Here is a 21,702-nt window from a genome sequence, read left to right as displayed (position 1 = left end):
CCGACAGGTATCCGATCCCACACATCCAAGACTTCTCCGCCCGTTTGGCAGGACGGGTCATTTTTTCAAAGATCGATTTGATACGGGGATATCACCAGGTACCTGTCAGGGCGGCCGACGTCCCAAAAACGGCCGTCATCACGCCGTTCGGCTTATTCGAATTCCTGCGAATGCCGTTTGGCCTCAAGAATGTGGCTCAGGCGTTCCAGCGCTTGATGGACGGCATGCTGCGTGACCTGCCGTTCCTCTTAGTTTACCTGGACGACATCCTCGTCGCCAGCACGTCCCGGGCCGAGCACCTCCTCCACCTCCGAACAGTGTTCGGGTGCCTCAGCGAGCATGGCCTCATCGTCAACCTGGCCAAATGCCACTTCGGCACGACGTCCGTTGATTTTTTGGGCCACCACATCACCAAGAATGGGGCTGTGCCGCTGCCAACCAAGGTTGAGGCCATCACCACGTTTCCGCGTCCCCGCTCCATAAAGGCCCTGCAGGAATTCCTGGGAATGGTGAATTTCTATCACCGCTTCCTGCCCCGCGCTGCTCAACTCATGCGGCCCCTCTACGAAGCCCTCCGGGGCAAGCCGGCCAGGCACGACGTCGTCTGGTCCGCAGCAATGGACGCGGCCTTTAAAAGCTCAAAGCGGGCCCTCGCCGACGCAACACTGCTCGCTCACCCGGTGCTCAACGCTCCCATCGCCCTCACCACGGATGCCTCTGACTACGCGGTGGGCGCCGTACATGAGCAATGGGTGACATCCCCTTTGCGGACACTGTCCTGCTCTGCGACGTCTCCCAAAGCCAGCCTCGCCCCATCGTGCCCGTTACCTGGCAACGCCGCATCTTCGCCTCCCTCCACGGCCTTTCCCACCCGGGCTGGAAAGCTTCCCAGAAGCTGGTGTCGGCACGATTCGTCTGGCACGGCCTTCGACGGGACGTCCGCGATTGGACCAGCACCTGCACAGCCTGCCAACAGGCCAAGGTCCACCGACACACCCAGGCCCCGCTGGCACCTTTCACCGTGCCCGAACGACATTTCGACCACATCAACGTGGACCTGGTGGGCCCCCTCCCCCCATCATGGGGTTTCACACACCTGCTCACCATGGTGGACAGCACCACGAGGTGGCCGGAGGCCGTTCCCCTCGTCTCCACCACCACCGCCGACGTGGCGCAGGCTTTCATCGCCACCTGGGTCGCCCGCTTCGGCGCACCGGCGGACATCTCGTCGGACCGCGGACCGCAGTTCACCTCCGAGCTGTGGGGCGCGGTCGCCCGCAACCTGGGGGTCAAGCTCCACCATACTACGGCCTACCACCCCCAAGCCAACAGGTTGTGCGAGAGATTCCACCGCTCCATGAAGGCCGCGCTCATGGCCGGCCTTCAGGACGGCGGTTGGGCCGACCGGCTGCCGTGGGTCCTTTTGGGCCTCCGCACGGCCCCCAAGGAGGACCTCCGGGCATCCACCGCCGAGCTTGTCTACGGCCAGGCGCTACGCGTCCCGGGCGAATTCGTGCCCGACGCTACCAGTCCCTGGTCCGCAGCTCACCAGCGCTCGGACCTCCAGGAGACCGCCCAACGGTTTGCCCCCGTGCCAACGTCCCACCACGGTGACCCCCAGTCCTACGTCCCCCAAGCGCTTCGCACAGCGGAGTACGTTTTTGTGCGTCATGACGCACATCGGGGGCCACTCCGGCCGCCGTACGACGGGCCCTTCCGGGTCCTGCGACGGGACGACAAGTCGTTCGTCATCGACATCGGCGGCAGGTCGGACCGGATTGCGGTGGACCGCCTCAAGCCGGCGCACGTGGACATCGACCAACCGCCACGGTTGGCCCTTCCGCCACGGCGAGGCCGCCCCCTGTCCACGGTGCCCCCCACTCGACCGCCCACCACCACACCGGACCCCCCCCCCCATGACCCGCCAGGGGTCGCTTCGGCCGGGTCATCAGGACCCCCCTTAAATTGACCCTGCCGGTGCAAGTCGATTCTGGGGGGACGTGTGTAGCGGCTACCGCTGGGTAAACACAATCGCCTTGCACCTACCGAGGACGCGGAGCGATCACCATACCGGCTCGTCCAGGACGCCCGGGCATGCCCGCTCTCGACTTGCCAGGCCTCGTCCGGGACGCCCGGGCACGCCCCCTCTCGCCATTCCTGGGCAAACGCTCCGGGATAATGTGTATATATATTGCTGCCCGATAAACGGGCTTTTCAGAGTACCCGAGTTGATTTGACACAATAAAGAAACTCGGACGAATTCCAGCTTTTTGTCGCGTCCATTCTTTCGATTTACGTTGGAGCATAGCTCCTACAACCTCACCCATCCAGCACATGGAAGGTTCCATCCATCCAGCCCCTTCCTCTTCTTCACTCAACCATACTCAGCATGGGTGACTTCTCCAGACCTTCTTTTTCTGCATGTATGATGTGTCCAAAGTATGACAGTTTCTGGTTTAGCCTCAGTGTTTCATAGTCTGTCTATAGAAAGTCTACACCCCCTTTCAAATTTTTCACCTTTTGTTGCCTGGTAGCCTGGAATTAAATTGCATTAAATTAAACTTTTTCCACCGTTATTTAGACAGCGTAACCCACAACTTCCAAGTGCAAAATAGATTCTACAAATTTCAGAAAATTAATTAAAAATACAAGACTAGAATATCTTGATTGGAAAAGTGTCCACTCCCCTGCCCCCCCCCCCCCCCCCCCCACCCCTTGAGTTAATACTTGGTGGAAACACCTTTTACAGCAATTGCAGCTGTGTCTTTTGGGACAGGTCTCTACCAACTTTGCACACCTTGATTGGGCAATATTTCTCCATTCTTCTGTACAAAACTATTGAAGCTCAGTCAAGTTGTGTGGGAAGCGTGGATGGACAGCAATCTTCAAGTAAATGCCACAGGTTTCCGATTGGGTTTCGGTCGGGGCTCTGACTGGGCCAATCAAGGACATTCATCTTTTTGTTCCTCAGCAACTCCAGTGTAGCTTTAGCTGTGTGCTCCGGGTCATTGTCATGCTGAACGGTGAACTTCCGTCCCAATTTCAGCTTTCTGCCAGAGGGCAGCAGGTTTTCGTCTAGGATTTTTCTGTGTTTTGCTCCCTCCCTTTTCCCTTCTATCCTGACAAGTGCCCCAGTCCCTGCTGATGAGAAACATCCCCATAACATGATGCTGCCACCACCATGCTTCACAGTAGGGATGGTGTTCTTTGGGTGATGTGCTGTGTTGGGTTTGCGCCAAATTTAACGTTTTGCATTTAGGCCAAAAAGTTCCATCTTTGTTTCAAAAGACCACAAAACCTTTTGCCACGTGGCTTCAGGATCTCCAGAGTGTTATTTTTTTTTTTGCATACCTCAAACGGGACTCAAGGTGGGTTTTTTGAGTAGTGGCTTAGTTCTTGCCACCCTACCGTACAGGCTGGACTTGTGATGTGCGTGGGATATTGTTGTCACATGCACACAGTGACCAGTCTTTACCATAAAGGCCTGTAGCTCTTTCAAAGTTGCCTTTGGCCTACTGGTGGCCTCTGATCAGTCTTCGTCCTTGCTTTGTCATCCAGTTTGGAGGGACGGCCTAATCTAGGCAGGGTCTTGATGGTACCATGCGCTTTCCACTTAATGATTGCCTTGACTGTGCTCCAAGGGATATTCAAGGCCTTTGAAATATTTATATACCCATCCCCTTAACATTTTTATACCCATCCCCTGATCTGTGCCTTTCCACAACTGGGTACATGGGCACAGCACACGTGTCAAAACTGTAAACGCCAACTTGCGACGCTGGTTATCCCTGCAGGAGGGAAGGTCTCCCAAGAATCCTTTTTTTTGTTCTTGGCCCATAGATTAGCCATCACAGCAAAAATTGGTATTTCCGTCAGCGAAGCGACGGGTCTTGTATTCTACTATATCTAAAAGCCCTTTGCATCTCTTTTCGGTCACAGAGGAAGTGACCTCATGTTCACAGAAGTGACATTGCAACTGCCTTGTGTCGTTGGCTGATATCTGCACACGTGGGTGGGTTTCAGGAGATGAAACGGCGACCTAACAGGTCTCAAAGTATCCACCTGTGTCGTTGGTTATTGTCTCCATATGCAGGTTTTAGAAGGTGGAACGGTGCCCTCCCAGGTCTCAAAATATCCACCTCTGTGTGTGCGTACATGTGTGCATATGTGTGTGTGTGCATGCAAGTTGCTGTTGTTGGCTGCTATCTCCACACAGAGGTTTGTTTCAAAAAGTGGAATGGAGATCGACCAGGCCTTAAAGTATCCACCTAAGATCACCTTACCCTTCTGTTAGAGGGTGAGGAATGCTAAAGATCACTTTACTCTCCTGTTGGGGGGGAGGGAGGTGCTGCAGATCGCTTTAACATCCTGCTGACGTGGGAGGGGAGCATGTTAAAGTTGCGATGCTCTCATTCCAATATGCAATGCGACGCTGGTTTTGTTGACTAATTGCTGCCCTCGCCTCTAATCTTCCCCAGGGAAAGTTTCATTTATTGGACTAACAAACTGTACTATTTATTGCAAGTAATTCATCGGACATAATCCATGACTTTGTATTTATTATAATCCACTGTGTTGTCTTTAGTTTTGTGCACCCGTCATTTTGAGTTAGATCCGCACTGTATCCCTGATCGAGTTAAATCTTCACTGAGTCTATGAACAAGATGTATCCCTCATCGACATCGCACCGACACCCCCCCATCATTTCCACTTCCCTCTACCCCCTTTCCTTTACTTTGGGATCGACACAGTCCTGCATTGTACGAGTCCCAATATTCTTCTCTGCTTATCATCTCATCTTTATTATCTACCTTCCCAGATGAGTGATTGCGCCATGTCTTATATAAGTACGTATAAGGGGAAAATACGTGCTGAGGGTTAAGATTCTGCTCTTTTTGGGTCTTTGCTGTAAATTCCCTCTCTTGCTTTGTCAATACATGGCATGCTCTTTGATTGCCTTTTGATTGCTTTGCAGATACTTACCCTATGATTGTTGTTTGTGTGTGTAAATAAATGCTATTTGCTTTAAACTGTTAAGCATTTCAGACCTGCTCGGTTATGTATTTGCCTTCATTGGTTTGACATAGTGTGTATGAATAGGTAGACGGAAAGTTTTGCCCCACTGATTGGCTTCAGTAGTGTTTAGCCGGCTCCCACCCATGGTTTTGCTCGGACGTATGTAATAAGTGGACACGGTGGAGAGTCGAGAGCACGGTTCTTTAGTTGTAGTAAGCAAACCACCATTAAGATAACGTGTTTGATAAGACTGAGGACCCTGCTAGGTTTGGTGGCTTTATTCAACCAGCATCCGCAGTTGCTAAGCGTCCCAACGGGCCGCAAAATTATCTGTGCCTGACGACTTCAGGGTTAGAGGTCGGGCGGCAGATCTGAGCGGCTCCCTCGTGCATCTCAGCGCGCTCGCTCCGAACCCATAACAACCCATAACAACACACACACACACACACACACACACACACACACACACACACACACACACATACACACACAGACACACACACACACACACACACACACACAAACACGTGGATAATTTATAATTTGAGACCTGGTAGGTCTCCGGTCCACCTCCTGAAACCCACCCACGTGTGGAGATAGCACACAGATGACAGTTCATAGCTGTGTCGGGATTCAAACCCAGGCTAGCTAGCTTAGAGGTGAGTGTATGCACTACAGTATCAATCAGTATGCTTTTATAACAATTGTGTTTGACATAGATAAACTGAAGTGTCACAAAGATAATTTCACAATACTGTAATGTTATATCTTACACTTCGGCTGTATCGCAATTCATATAAACATTATCAGTCATTTACATGATTCTCAGAAATCGCCTGAACATTCAGAAAACACTGAAATCTGCAGACATTCGGAAATCACTCATGCTTACCAGCCATGGGGAAACTTGTTTCTAAAGTGACCGAGTGATTAATATTCAGAGAGAGAAATGGAAGGGGGGTGGGGTGATGGAGACAGATGAAGGAAAAGGTGTAGGAAAGGGAAAGTGGGAGGAGAATAGCAACCTTACAAGAAAGGGTTAGAAGTGCTTTAAATACATGGCTTGACATCGAGGCCGCTGACGATGGCACAGGAGCTGTGCGTTTTCCTTGGCTTATGCTAGTTGTAAACCTCTCACCCTTGGCCTCCGGCGTAGCAGCAGTAGCGGAGGTGGCTTGTCGTTCGGCGGCAGCTCGCTTTGCTTCAGCCTTTTTTCTTCTGCTTGTTTTAACAGGTTCAGAAAGCATCCGCACTTCACGGGGGAATGCCGACAGTACCTGGGCGAGTGGGAAGGCAAGACTTTATGCTTAAAGCATGTGACGATGATTCTGTTGCTTTATTATCATCATCATCATCAGTTACCTCCACCACTGAAGGTGGACAGAGGTTATGCTTTCGCCCTTATATCCACGTATCTGTGATCAGGATATATCAAACAATTATAGATGGATTCTGACAAAACTTGGGTGGATAGGTTGGGTGTGTGACGAGGATTAATTGATTCGATTTTGGTGAAGATCCGGCTCCAGATCCGAGAAAAAATTTTTTCCCCTTGATTCTTCACTATTTTTTTTTTTTTTTTTTTTTTTTTTTTTTTTTTTTTTTTTTTTTTTTTTTTTTTTTTTTTTTTTTTTTTTTTTTTTTTTTTTTTTTTGTATACAAGATCGAGGCTCGTGAAAGAGCGAACATTAATCACACAGAAAGACAAACAGACACATAAAACAAATAACATCGGGAGCGGTAGACAAGATGGGGAGAGAGGGGGAAGGACACAAACACAACATTTGAGAGCAGGGACCGAGAAACATGGAGACAGGTAAAAAGGTGCAGGTAAATTGAGAGGTGCAGGTAAAAACTACATAGCGTGATATCTCAAAAAGTTGTGGGCGGTTTATGACAAAACCCGGTGGATGAGTTGGGTAGATGACATGGACAAGCGATGAGGTTTTGGTTCAGGTCGGGAGGGATACAGATCTGGCCTATCCGTGGGATACAAAAAGTTAACTGGCGGAGGTATGCGCCCTACCGAATGCAGTTCTCATTGTTCCTGCGGCATTTCACATTGTTCTTACTGTGTCTCTCCAAAAGGATCAACTAATGAAAACAATTATCAACTGCTGTGATCAACCACTGAAAGGATTTCAATCCCTCAAACGTCTAGGCCTTACTATTAGCCATAACCTCGCCTAGCTAGACCACATTATAGAACTGGCCTCCAAAATTAATCTTCAGACTGGGTAGTGCCAACTTGGAATAAATACTGTGAATGCCAGGGTTGATTTTGAACTTTACCGAGCGATCATGAGAGAATGCACTGAAGCAAGATGTTTATCAATTTATAGATAATGGTGAATAATGAACATTGACACTGACGGCCATCCATGGGGAGGAGAACATTCCTCTTGAGGCAATGCCCCGCTGAGTACAATGAGAAAAGCGGCGCCATTGGTGTGACGTCCCTGGCACCCAGAGTATCCTGGGAAGTGATGGTAGTAACGGCAATTCCCCCAACGTGTGTGTGTGTGTGTGTGTGTGTGTGTGTGTGTGTGTGTGTGTGTGTGTGTGTTAGTTCTGTTACGAGCCTTAACCCAGGTATAAAAATAAAATAAACAATTGTATGGAGTTCAAGACTGAAAAAAATATTATCGATGAGACTGTGAATAACTACAATATTTTTTGATAATCCATTCAAAGTAGTCCCAGTTCATGCTATCTTCTCTCGTGTTAAGTTATCAATGATGTTAGCATTGTACACACCAGGCCGAGGCACAAGCCCTGCTGCTGCCTCGTCGCAGAAAGGTTAGCGGCTTCTCTTTAAAAAACTAGAGTTTCCAGGGAAGCAGAACTCAACTGATCTGACTGGACAACTTTAAAGTAGGTCAATTGTCTGTACTAGATTTGACTTAAATGAAAAGCCATGATCAAAATCCATAAATATTTGTGGACGTTAAAGTCAACGGCATTTCGGAGCTGAAAACAATATGGCGGCCTATGGCGGCCATTTTGTGACGGATCGGGTTGGAATGCAATAGCAACCTACCTTGTGTGGTAAGGGTTAAACATTCTAAGTTTGATCAAAACCTGTTAATATTTGTGGACGCAAGAGTGTTAACGTCGTTTTCATGACCAAAAACAAAATGGTCGCCTAAGTCCGCCATTTTTCAACGGATCGGGCTGAAATGTAATACCAACCTGGTCCTTGGGGTAAGGATGCTGCATGTCAAGTTTGATCTGAATCGGTTGATATTTGTGGATGCTGGAGTGTTAACGTCGAAAAGTTAACGGACGACAGACGACGACGGACGCCGGAGGGTTCAGTATGTGATGAACTCAACTGGACGGTAGTCCAGTTGAGTTTAAAATCCTGGTTTTTCTCACCTTCCTATTTCACTCCCCTCCCTTTCCCCAATTTCCACCAAATCGCACGTGTTTTGCCAATATTCCGCTCGGTGTTCACCTTGCATTCTCCATGCTCACATCTTTTCTCTCACCTATTGAGCCATTCCACGAGCATCTCTTGACCGCTACCCATAAATCCTTTCTACCCCCAGCAAACCCTCCATGCACTTACTCCTCTTACTCGCTTCTGGTTATGTCAGTTGTCATTCGTTCTTCTGCCTCCTTCTCTTGTGAATATGCTATCACGATATTGTCCTTTGTCATGATCTATATACAAATAATACCCAAAGTAAAAACTGTCCTGTTATAGTGCACATTGTATTCAAAACCTCGACAATTTCAACACTTATTACCTGCACAGCTCCAGAAGAGATTCGTGCTTGCATTCCTTCTGGATCCCCAAACTCATCCGTAGATGAGAGTTTGTAGAGTGGTAACACGTGCAACTGCTCATCCTCAGGTAGAACACCCACTTGCCGGTTGTTTTCTTTTGTCAACGTGCACACCTGATGAAGAAGAAAAGATCTGCAAAAAACTGTATGACAATGATCGGAGGGTATGTCTTGACCACGAGTACGCACTTACGTAAATACGTCAGTTGCAAGAAGGCAGCGGATATCAGATAGTCCTTGCATTTAATACGTATGACATTTAATAATAGGAACAAACACAAATTGGCACTTTATCCAAACTCCCTAATAGTTCCATCCACATTTACCAATGGTGTGGAGCTTTCCGCGTGTGATGAAGCAAATTGTCACATCTTCATAAAAATACAAGTAGTTGAGCATCTGACATCCATTTTCCAAGTATTTCTCATTCTCCTCATCCTCAAAAATAAAGCCACAGCAACCCCTTGGTTAAAAAAAATATTAAAGTTGCAGTCTGCAACTAGATATCTGGGATCACAAAGCGATCGCCAAGGGTAGGCCTCCCCGGGCGCCTGCGATCCAATGATGACATATTCTTTTTGGACCACCATATGACCTTGACATTCAACATTTAGGGATAGAGTGTAAATTAATAAAATGTGTCCCCATCCACAATCTACCTGTCAAGCTCAAGATCATGAAAATCGGAGGAAAATTATTCAAGTTATGATCAAGAAGGTGTCTTTCGGTAATTAGGTCACAATCCGAAAAGGTAGATCAAGGACAATAATCAAATATCAGGTGCACAACATCAGTGCAGGCCTACTATTATGATGCAGGACCATGTTGGAAGACCAAGCGGGCTTTGAGATTCCACATTGGCAAAACTGTGCGATGACAAAAAAAGGTTTTTTTCCCCCCCATAACCACCATTTGACCTTGACCTTTAACTCAGAGTGGTGTGACGTAAATGAAGGGTGAATGCGCCTTAATCTACACTATCTAGAAAGGGCAATTTCATTCTGATCGGACAAACCTTGGTCGAGTTATGGTGAAATATGGTTTAAAAAAAAAAAGGCTATAATTAAGTTGTGACCTTAAAATTAGGCCAAGGCCAAAATAAATGTCAACCCCGTGTACTTTCTCTTCACATTATTGATGCAAAATCCCACCTGGCTCCGTTATACGGTTCGGACATTGGCAGAAAAAATAATCCTAAATGGTGGTTTTGTACTGCAAGGGGTCTAAGAAACTCATGTAATTAAAAACTGGGGGCACTAATTGTAAAAACAAACACTACAACATGTATAGGCCTCCCTCTATCCTATAGGGGGATGCTTAATGGTTTCACCAGCTGGTGTTAATACTGTAGCTTGCTGGAGAAAATGAAAAATACTGATAAGCAGGTGAGTGAAAGTACTGTACCTGTTGAAACCATCTTTTGCAGCACAAAGTTCCTCTGTCCTGTTGATTTAATTATAATTCGATTTTATCGAGGTATCAAGGCTCAGCGAAGAGCAGAACAACAACGGGCAATGGATCAACTGAAAGAATGGTCTTAAGGGAAAACAGTAGGACAATGACAAAGAGACGAACTGAGAGGAATTGCAAGAGAAGAGTGGGGACAGGGTCTCAACGGGTATAAGAAGGACAAGAAGGGATGCAAAGGGTCTAACCAGGCAGCGGCATTGGCCAAGCAACCTTTGGGGGAGGGCAAGGCGCCTGCACTCCCAGAGTCTCGTTTAAAGCTGGAGGTGCCGAAACGGCTTACTGCTGCCAGGCTCAGGAGGGAGGGAGGGATGCTGGGGCGATCGGCAGCATTCCAGCCTGCATCCAGCTGGTCCTTCAACAGGGATTCCCTTGGGGGCCTGACTGCGGATCGGAGTGTGACGTCTTCAATGAGAGGAGCTCGGGGCGGCGGTTTGGCTCTCATACCATGAGGCGGATTGATGACATGGGGGAAACTTTCTCTACTGACGGCTCTGAGCGGCCTTCTGGGGGCCGCTCCTGAGGAGGGAAGCCATGTGGTAGAGGGGTCAGCCATGAGGATGGATGTGGCTTTGATGGAAGAAGCGATTCTGGTGGAGGTGAGCACATTGGTTTGGGGCTGGAAGACAGGGAGAGAGTATATCTCACAGCAGGGGCTCCTCGAGAGGTGACGTCGGAGGAGTGGTTCAGTCAGGTGTAGTGACGGCTGGGAAAGGTGGTGATCGGCCTGCTGGTGTTTGAGTCGGGGTGTCAAAACCCAATGGAGAAAAGGACAAGACCGAGCAGATGTCACTCGATATGTGCAAGGCCGGGCATAAATCCATGAACGCTTATCATCAGTGTATTGGATGTTGTATGTGGGCAATGTTCGGGTTGGTGGAGATTGTGAGTGGTCTTTTCTCTTACAAATGCTTGGAGGTAGCTCGTTTAAGAACTTTGGTGGACAAAATGAGGAAAGGGTTAACATCTTTACTAGATTTGTTCGAGAGTGGGGGATTGGATGAAGAAGGTCCATTGTGTTTGTTAGGTGGGTCTGTCGATCGGTTCTTGTGCATACGCTGGTGGGGGTGTTGGTGGCATGGGGGTGCTGCAGGTGAAGGTGGCATGAGTGGTGTGGAGGATGCGGGAGATGATGGGAGTACTGCGTGTGCTACTGACGTTGGATGTGCAGAGGGGGGCGGGTGACAGTCTGGATATGATGGGCACAGGTGAGAGTGTGTGGTGGCGGGCTGAGCATGTGGGGATGCTTTGGTTAGGGGGGGGGGGGGGTGTGGAGAAGGTTCAAACGGGTGTGATGACGTGGTTGCAATTGAGGCGGTCGGTATTACGAATGCAAGAAGTGATGGGTGTGCTCTGAGTGTGCACAAGGATGGTAGTGCGTATGATGGGGGGCAATGATGCATGTGTGTCTGATTGCGGGAATTGGATAGCGAGAGGAGGTAACCAGGGAGCTAGTGTTTGCCTGGGATGAGGGTATCGAATATGCTAACTCGCCATTTTGTCACAGGGATATAAAAAATAGACTTTTGCATTGTTGTGGGGGTGGGGATATTTATGGAATGTTGGATGACGTTTTTCCGGTTGTGGGCCGGGAACACTGGTAATGGTGTATGCGGTAATGGTGTATGCGGTAATGGTGTATGCGGGGGGTAACGATGCGGGGAGAATCAAATCTACTTTGAACCTTTAAAGAGGAGGAGTAAATTTTTAGAAGATCATTTGCAGGATTTGAGGTTATTTGTGGTTATTTTATTTATTTATTTTTTTGTTTTCAGGAATTCTGCCATGGGTGGGAGTTGGTGCGGATTTCTATAATAGAACGATGTATGTTAACCAGTGGTTGAAGAGATGTTGCCGGTAGGAGGGGTTTGGGTTTGTGAATATATGGGGATCCCTGTATGGTCATTGTGAATGTATGTGGTCCAGTGGCAGGGTGCTTAACTAGTGTCTGTTTCTTCCTCTACTAATGAGAATCGGACTCCATTCCAGTTGTTTTGTAATTCGTAAATGCCTACTGCTTATCCCTAATTACATGACGTACCTCTCTGCTCAACCACCCTGTTTATTTCTGCCTCCACCTTTACACATCACTGGGACATACAAGTGCATTCAGAAAGTATTCAGACCCCTTCACTTTTTTCACATTTTGTGATGTTGCACCCTTATGCTGAAATCGTTTAAATTCATTTTTCCCTCATCAATCTACACTCAATACCCCATAATGACAAAGAGAAAACAGAATTTTAGAAAGTTTTGCAAATTTATTAAAAAGAAAAAACTGAAATATCACATTTACATAAGTATTCATACCCTTTGCTATGACACTTGAAATTTAGCTCAGGTGCCTCCCATTTATCTTGATCATCTTTGAGATGTTTCTGCACCTTGATTGGAGTCCACCTGTGGTAAATTCAATTGATTGGACATGATTTGGAAAGGCACACACCTGTCTATATGAGGTCTCACTGCTGACAATGCATATCAGAGCAAAAACCAAGCCATGAGGTCGAAGGAACTGCCTAGAGAGCTCAGAGACAGGATTGTGTCGAGGCACAGATCTGGGGAAGCCTACAAAAAAAATCTCTGCTGCATTGAAGGTTCCCAAGAGCACAGTGGCCTCCACAATTCTTAAATGGAAGAAGTTTGGAACAACCAGGACTCTTCCTAGAGCTGGCCGCACGGCCAAACTGAGCAATTGGGGGAGAAGGGTCGTGGTAAGAGAGGTGACCAATAACCCGATGGTCGCTCTGGCTGAGCTCCAGAGATCCTGTGTGGAGATGGAAGAAACTTCCAGAAGGACAACCATCACTGCAACACTCCCGATCTGGGCTTTATGGCAGAGTGCCAGACGGAAGCCTCTCCTCAGTGAAAGACACATGAAAGCCCGCTTGGAGTTTGCAAAAAAGCACCTAAAGGACTCTCAGACTGTGAGAAACAAGATTCTGTGGTCTGATGAAACCAAGATTGAACTGTTTGGCTTCCGTCTGGCCTCCGTCTGGCTTCCGGAAAAAACGGGAAAAATTAAGTGCCAGATAATCGTTTAAAGCTCCTGGGCCGGATAATATACATCCTAGAGTATTGAGGGAGGTGGCAGAGCAGATAAGTGTGGTGTTAGCGAATATCTTTCACATCTCGCTGGAGTCAGGACAGGTAGCAGAAGGCTGGCGAATAGCAAATGTGTCTTTCATTATAAAATGAGATAAAACAGGAGCAGTAAGAAATCTTGGATTAGCTACATGAGGAAACGATCCGATGCACCCATCAGATTACTGAGATGAACATAAATCCACCGACAGCAACATTGCCATGAAAATCCACCGTCTCACAGAGACATGCGGCCACGATGATATCATTGCCAGCGTGCTGCAGAGAGAGATTCGTCATCTTCGTCGACACATCAAAATGTATGGGGAAGCCACTGGGAAGGAAACAGTGGACTCCAACAACGTACATGGAATCTTGAAATACGTTGTGAAGTGGGGATTCCGGGAATCTTATCCGAACCTTCTCATCACACTGAGGACATTTCTTACAATGTGTATTGCAATGTGGGAGACAAGGGCGGATCTAGCATTTTAGGTTGGGGGGGGAGGTGGGGGCGCAAAAAATTACATTGTCTTGAAAAAGATAATTTGGCCGAGCAGAGTGCGGGAAACATTTTTTTTGGACGTTTCTTTTTGTCATAAATTCAAAACACTATTCTAAATATAGACAAGACAAATGCTGTAATACATTTGAAAATAAGTACTCTGGTGAAAAAAACTTCTGCTCAAAACTCAAAATTTATTTTAATTATTATCTCATGATAAAAATCCAATTGACTGAAAAGCAAACATTGCATATAATGAAAAAATGGCATAATGATCATAACAAATCAATTGTTCCTACGTAAACTGCAACGATATAATAAGCATTCGGCCAACAAAGTTGATGTGTGACGTCACTGCGATTGTCATGAATTGATTTGAATAAGTTATTGAATTGTTTTATCATTTCAGAATCTTTACGAATCATGTTCAGATTTTGATTCGTTTTGAGGAAAAATAAATAATTAAACGTTCATAGAATGGGATAAGAACTCGGGATCTCTTGTACATGAAGAAATTGTTAGATTACGTCACAACACACAGTCTGCTCTGTTTCTTCAATGCTGGACAGTTCACGATGAAGAACCAAACCAACAACAGATATTACCAACAACATGGATAGAGGCCTATTCGTAATCATAATTACACAATCCCAACCTGGTGTTGGCTTAGCGGTTAGGGTGCCGGCTTGGGATCCTGGGTTCGAATCCCAGTCGATCGCTGAATTAACGCCAGGGGGGTTGACTCAGCCTGTCATCCTTCCGAGGTCGGCAAATTGAGTACCAGCTTGCTGGGATGAATGATCCCGGTGTGTACCCCGGTTTAGAATAGGTACACCGTATCCCTGCGCATCGTAAGAGGCGACCAAGGGTTGGCGTCAGGAAGGGCATCCGGCCTTAAAAACATCGCCTCAAACAGGGAACCATGACTGTCATGGGGCCCGCAAGGCTAACCCCCGCTCTAGCGGGGAAAATGGCCTTAAAACGATCATTCATTCAACCGATTGAGAAGGCCTTACCAGTTATTGGAGTTACAAAACCAAATTGTAACAGTTTAACTCTTTCTTACCTTCTTTCAGCATGCACATCATAGTTCTTTAAAATTTGTCCTTTTTGAAAAAAATAAACTGTGAATACTCTCGAATTTTCACCCTTTTTTACGAACTACATTGTTCTGCTTCCGCCACTGTTGTTGTTGTTGTTTAATCGGGAATTTTAAATGCCAATAAAAGAAACTATACTGAAAATACTGTACCTAATTGATATCCGTCTTTTTAAACAATATTTAGTAACTAACAGATCCGGATTTTTGACATAATGTGTTGGTACACTTCAGAAACGTAAACATAATTAAACACTTTAAGCATTTTCTTAAATGTAATTGTTGCACATTTTACGTTTAATTTTTTTGAAACGTGATGCAAGATTAGGTAGACTTACCTACCGTATTATATATTGTCTTTACTGTGGAATCTTTTATAAAAATGCCTACACGAGAGAGTTTCCTTTCCCACATTCCGAGACCACATCTTCGGTTATAAACACCTCATTACATGTGATCACTTTACATGGGAGGGAAGGGTTTTAAAGAGGTGGAGGGAGGCGGGTGCTCAGATTGGACTTAGCTCTGTAGTCCTTCAAGGCCAGTTTGGAGATGTGGTCTGCGCAAGACAGTTTGTGACACATTGTGAGGCCTAACAGCTCCAGGAACTACACATGTACAAGGAGATGGCCAGATAAGTAAATCATGGGGATCCTGGTAGATGAACAGATTGGGAGCATGAGAATTTCCTGCATCGAAAGACGTGTTCCAGGTAGCTCACTGATGACGTTTTTTTCCCACATCTGCAGAGATGGATGCCACAGAAGCCCACCTGTCTAAAGGATGGTGGCACAGGCTGTAGTAATCAGCAATATGGCACAGGGTGTGCAAGAGCAGTATCATTTTGGCCCCGTCACTTGGGGTCCTGAGGCAGAGTCAAAAGGTCAAATCCCCAAAAATGCAATTCTGGTCCATTTTAAAATAATTTGAATAAAAACCTTGTATGTGTATGAAAATATGTAACAATTTATTTTGATTTTGCCCCTCTGTGGCCTCGCTCTTTCATGATCCTCAGTTTCATAGACAAATAAAATACTATATATATATATATATATATATATATATATATATATATATACATACATACATACATACATACATACATACATACATATATATATATATATATATATATATATATATATATATATATATCTGTTTTAGTGCTGCTGATAAATAAATGTGTCAGCGTATGTAGGTGAAACATGTGATGTCTATTTTTTACAATTCCATGAAAGAGAACTCAATAGTGTTTGTGGCGTTGTGCCCAAATGTTCGGACAGGTGTGGAACCGCTTTCACATTTCTCTCACCACTGTACTGCCATTCGGCATGTTGTGTTGATCCCGATGTGCATGCGCGCAGAAGTCGACGCAGGCCGTAACCCCAGAGAACGGCTTCCCCTCATTTTGGCCGAGCCGACACTCTGATGCGAAAGCCTCGTGTTGTATCTACGAAGATAAAGGTTACCTGCAAGTTAGTCCTCCACACATTCGGCGACGCGATTCATTTCAGCCTCGCCACTCTCGCTATTCACATTTCAATGCAAATGAAGTCAGTCGTATCTTTACACTATAACATCTGCACAATTCCACGTCGACATCTGTTATTATACAATGGACTATGATAAAAGCTACATGTCATTCAGCTCTTCTAGGTTTTCCATGTTATCATACTAAATTACGCCATTTGTGTCTGTCTGTCTGATGAATTTTTGATGCTAATACATTCCGTCGTTACTTATCCAATCTCAACCAAACTTAACAGGATGATGAAGGGTTACACAATGAAGGTTGTAGCGCATTCATTTGTGTTGGAGGTTTTCTCTCCCGAGATGGTTTTCCCCACCAATGCCGTCAATGGGTTGTGTGTTGAGGTGTATAGCCATATTAAGTTAGCTTTATCGTGGCGTTTTTCCAAAGAGGAATGACCCTTCCTGCCGCATCCGTAGTGAGCGGGTGTATTAGTTCTCTAAATGCAGTGAAGCAAAGAAATACAATAACACAGTAAGGCAAAGTGTTTTCAGTTTCATTATTGTTTCATCGATAAATTATTAACACAACAAGCATTCTGAGTATTGCGCTGCAATACATGTCCCCTACCAAAGTTCAAAGTGCCATAACTTTGTCAAAAATGATCAAATATGCAAATTTATGCACGGTTGATGCTGGTTTTCAAACTTGATCTGAGGTATGCTGAGACACGTGTGTCACGCCTCGCCTCGTGTGTCACGCCTCGCCTCGTTGATAAGCCCGCAAGATCACTCCATGGAGCGGCCTGCACGTATTGCACTGTGTGAATTATATAAACTAGGGCATGCCCGTACTATATCTATATCTAAAATTATATCCCCCCCCTCTATTTACATGAAATGGTTTGGTCCAAAGCGAACGGCTTGCGAGTGGTGACAATCCCCCCCCTCTATTTACATGCAATGGTTTGGTCCAAAGCGAACGGCTTCCGGAGTTTGGTAAAGAAATCGCCATCGCGTGCACAAACGCGCAGGAAAGCGAATGAATCGCAAATTCGTTTTTATTAGTTGTAAAACATAGTTTAACGCCAACATAGTTTGCAAACGTGAAATAAATGAATACGCTCTCAAATGTGCCATCCGAGGCAGAGTGTGCCCGCCACGTTCGGCACACGCGATCGTTCGCTGCTCTCTGATTGGTTGAATCGTTTTTTGGACATAGCTCGGTAAGTAATTGTCCGATTAATATGAAACCTTGAAAAGGCACATCCTCGGGTCCCCAGCAATATACCTGGCAAGTTAAAAGTATATCGGACCCGTGGTTGTCGAGAAACAGCGGTCACAGACAGACAAACGTACAAACGTACAAACGTACAGAGATTACTGGAATTATAGATAGATTATTACCAACTCACGGTCTGAGGTACTAGCGATTCAAGAGATATCCATTTTTAAAAAATATTTTCGTTTAATTAACGATATCTGCCAAACCACGTGCCCTATCGCAAATTCCAAAAGGACATTTTAGTAGACTGACATGCTGAACAGATTTGTGAAGATTCCCCTCGATTGGATCAAAAATGAAGGAGGAGCTCCGTTTTAAAGGTTCATGTTTAAAACGTCATAACTCTGAAACCATGTGATGCATGACATCATGCTCGTTGACTTTTTTGTTCGTCATGGGTATGCGATTCTGCCTGCAAAGATTGGCCTCGATCTGTTCAGCCGTTGCAGAGAAAAAGGGGTTTTCGTGTTTTCACGAAAACAATATGGCGGCTGAACCACGTGACAAGTGACGTCATAATTACCATTAAAATATTCTACAGACCGAGCATCATATGGTGAAAATTTTATCTCAATCGGTCCTATTATTGCAGAGAAATTGGTTTTTAAAGGAAATTAAAACTTAAAATGGCACTGAGTCTTAACAGATCATCAGAATTACCAAAGTTCAAAGTGCCATAACTTTGTCAAAAATGATCTAAACGTCGTGAAGTTCGAGCTTGAGCTGTAACTTATCATGAGGAAACCATGTACTAAGTTTGAAATCATTAGCATTAAGCGTTTAGAAAAAAAGTCCGGAAAACTGTTCTTTGCGTGATGGACTGACGGACTGACGGACTGACGGACTGACGGACTGACGGACTGACAGACAGACAGACTGACGGACGGAGGGACGGCGTGCAAACCTATAGTCCCCTCCGGTGTACACCGGTAGGGGACTAATAACAAATAGAATGGCACTCGGTAGGGCGCAAACCTCCACCATGAACGGGTTACGTTTAATATCCCACCGATAGGTCGGACCTGGATTCGGACCTGAACCAAAATCGAATGGGCTTGTTATTGTCACCTAACCAACTCGTCCACCAAGTTTCGGCCGAATCTGTCGACAACTTTTTGAAATATCATGCTACATGTCGTTTTTGGCCCTATCTCTGAATGGTGAAAAGATTATCGAATCCGAATCCGGATCTTCACCAAAATCGAATCAATTCCTCTGTGTCACACACCCAACCTGTCCAAGTTTCATGCAAATCCATCCATAACTTTGAGATATCCTGTTCACAGGCAAACAGGTGTGAATACATAAATGGACAATTTCGTTACTGACTCCTCAGATAACAAAAAGTGGCTTCAGAAAGTAGTCGCAACATTACGTTATGTTGTCATCAGACATGACTGCCCTATGCAGGTGAGATTTCCAAAGTCACACCTGAAGGCAGATATCAATTGGCCATGCTCCTTCCTTTGTGTCCCGCACCTAATCAGAGCATGTTTTTGCAACTTCGTCCAATTGGCAATCGAGTGTGGCTCACCAGTAAAGCTCCTGCTTCCCACCTTGCTTTCCTACAATTTTGGACACCTGCTGCTCCGCAACACCAATAAGTAACACATTCATCTTTTCACCCGCTCTTTATTAACCTTTGATGAGCAAACTTTCTGCCACACCAGTTCACTCTTTTTTTCCCCACTCATGGAATTCCATTAGTTTGTCTTTCCAATCGTGTAATAACATTCCAATTTGACCCCTTCCCTACCCAAGATATTTTCTCGTCTTGCTACCCTTGTTGATTTATTTATTTCATTTTCCCAATGCTCCCTACCCCCTAATTGCCATTAGGTAAACAGGATGTCTGCTAATGGTAAATTCTCCCACGAGTACATCTCATTCTGTGGCAAAAAAACAAACATTTATCACATTTTAAAATGATGAACCAGAAGAGCACTTGGTAGAGCGCATTCCTCCGTCAGACTGAACAGCTTACGTTTCGTATCCCACTGATATCCGCACCTGAACCAAAATCCAATCGGCTTGTTCTTTACACCTACCCAACTCATCCAGCAAGTTTTGTCACAATCAATCCACGAAGTTCTGGCTGAATCCGTCCACTGTGGTGAAGAAGCGCTTAAAAAATTCTGGGATCTGGATCTTCACCAAAATTTCATAATCCTTGCTTGTCGCACACCCAACTCATACACCCAAAAAACACATTTTGCTTCTTTTTAAGTGCAAGTTATTTTCATTTTAAAGCACGGACGTTTTCATTAGATATTGTGAAGCGAACATTTTCCGTACGTGTTGAGAATTCTATGTTCTCCCGATGTGTTATGGTAAACGCGCACTACGCCGACATGGCCTCCAGGTAACATGAAATGCATTCCATGAATTTGCATGTATATAGCAGTTTATCGTAAATCGCTGTTGCAGATGAGTCGTTCTGCTGGACAGGCCACTGATTGGACAGGCTAAGTTTGCATTCTCCATGGGGACTCCTGCACTGGATCAAGTTTACATTTTCTGAAAACAAGTACCAATGGGCCTCCCTGCTGAGCTCGCACACATGATTGCATCCCTTCGTTTTGGCCATTATATGGCAATGTTGTTGAAATTTGCATATGTACATTTAATTATTTAATTTAAAGATCCTTTGTGGAAAAACAAAGGTGCTCTCTTCGATGCAATGAACATTGTACACGGTTAATTAACGACAAATCTAGAAGGGCTTTGGTGCTTGTGAGAAGCCAAGTGAATAGGTTTTTGATTTTCTACATAAAGGTAACCTTTAACACCGAGTAAAATTAACTACAAAGTGCAAAGTACATAGAATCTTGAGTAGTCTTTCAAATATTGAACCTGCATGCTGCTTGTCACTAAAATATTAAATACAGTAATTCACATTTCAGAACCGGCCCTGCCTGCAAACTGCAACCCCATTTTACCATTGCTTGTGTCACAAATATAAATTGTGCAACAATAGGTGTCCGAGAATGTGAAATACACACACTACGTGTTTCGGAAAAATGTAACGCAGGCTTTGTGTTCAGGAGACTGTCGGAATGGAAATGTGGCGGAAATCCCACATATATGGCATACGTGGAACAGAGACTCGACTCTCCGCTTTCACTTTCATCTTTCCCAAGCAGTTATTTCTCCCCTTCCTTGTTACCCTTCTCATCAATCTCACCTATTGTTCTGCCCTTTCCACACACTAATGGCGGTTGTAGTCGCTGAACTGTAAATTATTAAGAGTATATTTGAATCGCACACAACTAGTAATGAAGTCAAGTCGGTGATTTTTTTTTTCCCCAAGTGCTTCATCACTTGCGATGCCGCTCTGTGAGTTGCGCGTTGTTGCATCAACACTCCCCGGCGATGTGCCGCAGTGCCCATCTGGCAGACCATCCTCTCCTTTCCCCTCCACCCATTATTTACCAAAAAAATCGTAACACCTGACCTGATATATTATCAATTAATTTCTTATGTAGCATTTTCGTGAATAAGCAAAATCGCAAAGTGCTTTACAAAAAATAGGCAATAAAATAATAATGAAGAGAAATCAACCGTAAAGGGATGAGATTGTACGAGACGTTAAAACCCGTAATTGAAGAGGTTGTGCGAATTTGAAAAGGCAGCGATTTCCACAGAACCAGAGGAGGCAAATCAGCAAAATACTCTGTTGCCAAAACTCTACCTCTACCTGGAGGGACTACCAGGAGATACCTACAGTAGTTTTCTTGTAGAGGTGTAAGGTCTGATAGGCAGGAACAAATATGGGTTTAGCTTTCAAGGTTATTCGGAATATTTAAAATATTCATACATTGGTGTACTGGGAGCCAGTGCAGCGTTTTGAGCATTGCAATTTGAGGCTTGAACTCAGAGGCCAGCTGGCACCGAAGGTGGACGGAGGTTCTTCACCAAAATTGTCACCTAACCAACATGTTCATCATAGAATGAGGCGGATATGTTCAGCCTTGTCTGTCTGTGA

At 45.4% G+C, this 21,702-nt stretch overlaps 1 protein-coding gene across 2 annotated transcripts in view; it reads right to left on the bottom strand.

The window, feature by feature from the left end:
- LOC137424446 (methylcytosine dioxygenase TET3) overlaps positions 1-21,702 on the bottom strand; it is a 308,223-nt gene that overhangs the window by 11,075 nt on the left and 275,446 nt on the right. For both annotated transcript variants that reach the window (XM_068111914.2, XM_068111913.2), the window contains exons 8-10: positions 16,275-16,412; positions 8,769-8,921; positions 6,155-6,293 (exon numbers count right to left, since the gene is read on the bottom strand). In XM_068111914.2, the coding sequence (XP_067968015.2) occupies positions 6,155-6,293; positions 8,769-8,921; positions 16,275-16,412 (430 nt within the window). The remainder of the gene's footprint in view (positions 1-6,154; positions 6,294-8,768; positions 8,922-16,274; positions 16,413-21,702) is intronic.

Source organism: Myxine glutinosa, chromosome 4 (genome assembly GCF_964187855.1).
Source record: "Myxine glutinosa chromosome 4, kmMyxGlut1.1, whole genome shotgun sequence".
Taxonomy (NCBI): domain Eukaryota; kingdom Metazoa; phylum Chordata; class Myxini; order Myxiniformes; family Myxinidae; genus Myxine; species Myxine glutinosa.
Note: the sequence above shows the minus strand (reverse complement) of the source record. Positions and strands in the feature narration are given on the sequence as shown.